The 3973-nt window shown below is 42.8% G+C and overlaps 1 protein-coding gene across 1 annotated transcript in view; it reads left to right on the plus strand.

Annotated features, from left to right (window-relative positions):
- Positions 1 to 36: 36 nt before the first annotated feature.
- Positions 37 to 3973, plus strand: part of LOC118329038 (calcineurin subunit B type 1) — a gene marked incomplete in the record, with an annotated part of 25385 nt that continues 21448 nt past the window's right edge. Inside the window, 1 exon segment of the mRNA XM_035662970.1 lies at positions 37 to 284. Within this exon segment, the coding sequence (XP_035518863.1) occupies positions 282 to 284 (3 nt within the window).

Raw genomic sequence — 3973 nt, forward strand, 5'->3', positions numbered from 1 at the left:
GCCTGCTTGTCAAACCGAGCCTCCTCCTCCGCTTACTGTCCCCTCCCAGCGGGTCTCCCTCCCTTCGCCACTGCAGTGAAAGCCTCGGTGTACAGAGAGAGAGAGAGACGGCGAAGAGTGCCTGAAGCTGGGTATAAAGCCAGGACGAGACCTCCGAGAGCACCACGACCATATTTTCTTTTTTTGTATTTCTCGCCACAACTCGGCGGCCTACCTACTCCCACCCCTGTTGTACCTCTTTTCCGTTCACATCGCCTGGATTTCATCATCCGACCTGCAAGATGGTAAGCAGCGAAGCTCCTACTTTCACCCTCCGCCGACTGGTAAACACACCAGTGGGCAGGCCCGGGCTTTAATGTGTCGAGAAATGTGGCGTTTTGACAGGTTGTTTTGTTTTTTGTTCGGGCTGAGCGCTTTGCTTTGAGTTCACGGTCGACCACGTAGAGCTCCGGCGAGAAGGAAACGCTTTTCTCACCCACTTTTGGCTCCCTGTCGCGCTCTCTGTGCAATACCCCGGGGCTGACAGTAGCCTAAAGCCCGTGGCCCAGATAGTTCTTATCCCTTCTCGGCACAGCCTTCACTCTTCTTATTAGCAACGAGGCCTGTGCAAATTAGTTCTCGTGACAAAAATACACGCGTATTAGGCCCTAGTTTGGCGACTAAGTGTGACACATTTTACACACGAGGCAGGGAAAAGTTTTTGGACTCACACTCGCTCTGTGTTCAACATGCAACGAAATGTATCCCAGTGTGTTTTTCTAGGTAGCATGGCGCTGTGTTGATAGTTGCAACATTGTTTCTTTTTGAGCTCCTAAGCTTTAACGAACAGTCTGAGGCTCCAGTTGTCTATTATACTATACAGCCGATACAGAGGAGGCTGCCGTTGCAGGCCACAGGATTGACTCATGCTGTCCTAATTAATTGGTCAGTTGACTTTATGTATATTTATATATATATATATATTTGTATGTGTGTGAGGTTGAGTTGCCTAGTAACCGTTAAGCATCCCTGTAGTGGCCAATAGGAGTGTACCTGACCGGGCAGCAGGCCTGGATCCATATTCAACTTACATGTTGTCAGGAACCAATGGCCAGGGCGAAGGAAGGGGTTGTGGGTCCTGTGCACAGGATTTGAGCTCCTTGTCCCTCCCTCCACTGTCCTCTCATACCCACAATCCCTTTTCATCAAACACGCCTCCACCTATCAGTTTTCTGGTCAGTTATTGATGTCCCGATAGCACAACATTGGCAGTGCTAGTAGTAGTACTGCCATTTGTTCACTTGCATGATTAGGATGTTAACAGGGAGGACTGCTTTACTGTTGTGGTGTTTTCTGGACAGAGGGTATGTCTTTAATACGCTTTATTAGTTGGGGTGTTATGGATTTTGCTTGCTCAGTCCTGTTATTATTTACCAGTAGATTCAAAGGTCTGTAAATATTGACTCAAGCCAATGATCTGTCATTAGATGTAAAAACTAGAGTTCAGACCGATAAGTCAGACAGGCAGATATAAAGGCTGATATTAGCTTGTTATAGATATCAGTTTATGTGGATTTGTTTGAAGTCATTTAGAAACTGTGTAGTCTGTCCACCAAGAGTATTAGAGCAAGATTATTTTTCATCTGTGAGATATTCTGCTGAGTAAATTAGAATATAGTTGAAGCACAAATGTCAAAGTCAGCTATATTTTCAGAAAATCTTTTAAAGGTCCAGTGTGTAACATTTAGGAGGAAAATAGAATATATTATACACAGGTATATGTTCATTAGTGTCTAATCGTTGTGTTTTCATTACCTTAGAATGAGCTTTCGTTTTTATCTAGACGCCGTGGGTCGCCTTGTATGGAGTCCGCCATGTTTCTACAGTAGCCTAGAACCAACAAAGCAAAGAGTTTCATGAGTTTCTCTTACACAATTCACAAGCCGTTGTCATTCCCAGGTTGTCAAATGTAGAGGCGAGGGGTGTTCAGTTAGTGGCAATCTGCAAATTCACTGCCACTAAATTCTACACACTGGTCCTTTCTAAAAGAGTCACCTGGACGCATTAGCTGAGCTCAAATCTGGAGCACTGACTGACAGATCACTGCTTCACCACCAGATAACAAAGCAAACCGTCTTCATGGAAACGGCACCTGGTTGGAACCGTGCTACACAGCTGTCAGGAGCTTATGCATTGTTATTCAAAGTGACTGCCCCCTGCGGTTATAAACTGCATACTATGGTGCCTCTGTAACATGTCAACCCACACACAATGGCCAAAAATTAGGAGCTCCTGTCCAGGACACGACAGTAAAATAAAAAACACATCAAGCAGAGAAAGGTAAGCTAAAAATGCTAAAAAAAACACCTTGTTACATTTGCCCTGCAGCAGAACTCTCAGCCAGAGGGTAGAAACTCGGGGCATGCATGTCGTACAGACAGTGTGCCAACGTCTGGACTGTCAAAATGTATTGTTCTCAGCTGCAGGGGGAGGTTGGGGGCAGGGACACACACTTGCTTAAGCGTATAGTGGAATGATCTGACGCTAAGGGGACCATATGCTGCCTAGCAATCAAGCGCCACCCACATAAGGATGGAGCCGTAGATAATGCAGAAGAGATAAAAGCCACAGCGAAGCACCAGCAGAAGTGATGATCCACGCTACGTGATCCACACTGCACTTCCAACCAGCCCACTCAATCGGGATTTATTTCCCTCACTGGTCGTTCATCAGTCACCGGCACAGTCCCGTCAGTGGTGTCAGAAAACATCCATCCGTCCGGTACCTCAGCGTCTGTGAATAGAGAAGTTTGAAGGAACATTCAAATGGCATGTTGAGCATAGCTTGCCTCTTTAATGACTGATGGAACAGGCTGTTTATGGGATATAATGCTTGAGATACTGTATAGTAGTGGTCAAAAGTTGAAAAGATCAAAATAGATGTGTACATGCGACATAAACTAGCCACTGACACAGGTGCAGAAGGAGGTGAGGGTGGTTTAATGAACTGGTTTATGTTTTTTTTTGGTACACTTTTGGTTTGGGTAAATATAATAAAAACATCATCTGTAGATGAGAAGCAGAGTCTATGGCCGCTTGATGTTTTTTGGCTCATTGAAATCACCAAAATAAGCGTCTTTCTTTTTTTGGCTTCCTCAGCATTCAAGGCATCACATGTGCAGCATATAATGAACGTCTAAAAACACATCAGTGGTAACAATGGAAGCAACAATATGGAGCTTGATTCGCTGATAGGATTTGCCTCAATAATCTGCCGCAGCGATCCGTAGTAGAGCATGAAGCATTCATGTAATCGACTGGTTGACTGTGGCCAGTAGGAAAAAGTTTGCCAAACCCTAACACCCACCATCAAGTAACAAGCCAAATATTCCCACTTCCAGAAAGTAAAAGTAAAGACATTTTTATATAAAATATGATGAAACATAACAATTGAAAAGGTTTTATGAAGTAACTTTAACATGAACAACTTAATTTGACAGCTCGAAAGTAAAAGACAACTCCATACAACACATTCACCTACAGCTGCAACATTTTGCATGAATCCACATGGTAATGGTCTCATTTTGTTGCTTTCTGTAGACAGCGGAATGATCCTTTCTTCACCACAACTTTCATTTTCACTGAAAAAACTGAGTCATAATGATTCATCTTTGGTTTTGGGGTCTCTATCAAGCAAACATGTTTTCTTACATCTCAAGAACAAGATTTGTAGGCCAGGGCATCTCTGCGGCACTACAGTACTTCATTATAAATACACATTTTATATTTATCATCACAGCTTTTGTGATCTAGATATTGCAATAGGTTATATTTTAATTTCGATAATATTTTAATTAATTGTGCAGCCCTAGTTCTGTAGCAATATATGAGCACTGAAACTAGAAGTAAGTCAGTCAATTAGTTGATAGCGATTTTATTTATTTGCCATTTGATACAGTAAATAAATAAATACTATATACTATATATATATATAT

Source organism: Morone saxatilis, unplaced genomic scaffold (genome assembly GCF_004916995.1).
Source record: "Morone saxatilis isolate NCDOM2014 unplaced genomic scaffold, NCSU_SB_2.0 Contig19, whole genome shotgun sequence".
Classification (NCBI taxonomy): Eukaryota; Metazoa; Chordata; class Actinopteri; family Moronidae; genus Morone; species Morone saxatilis.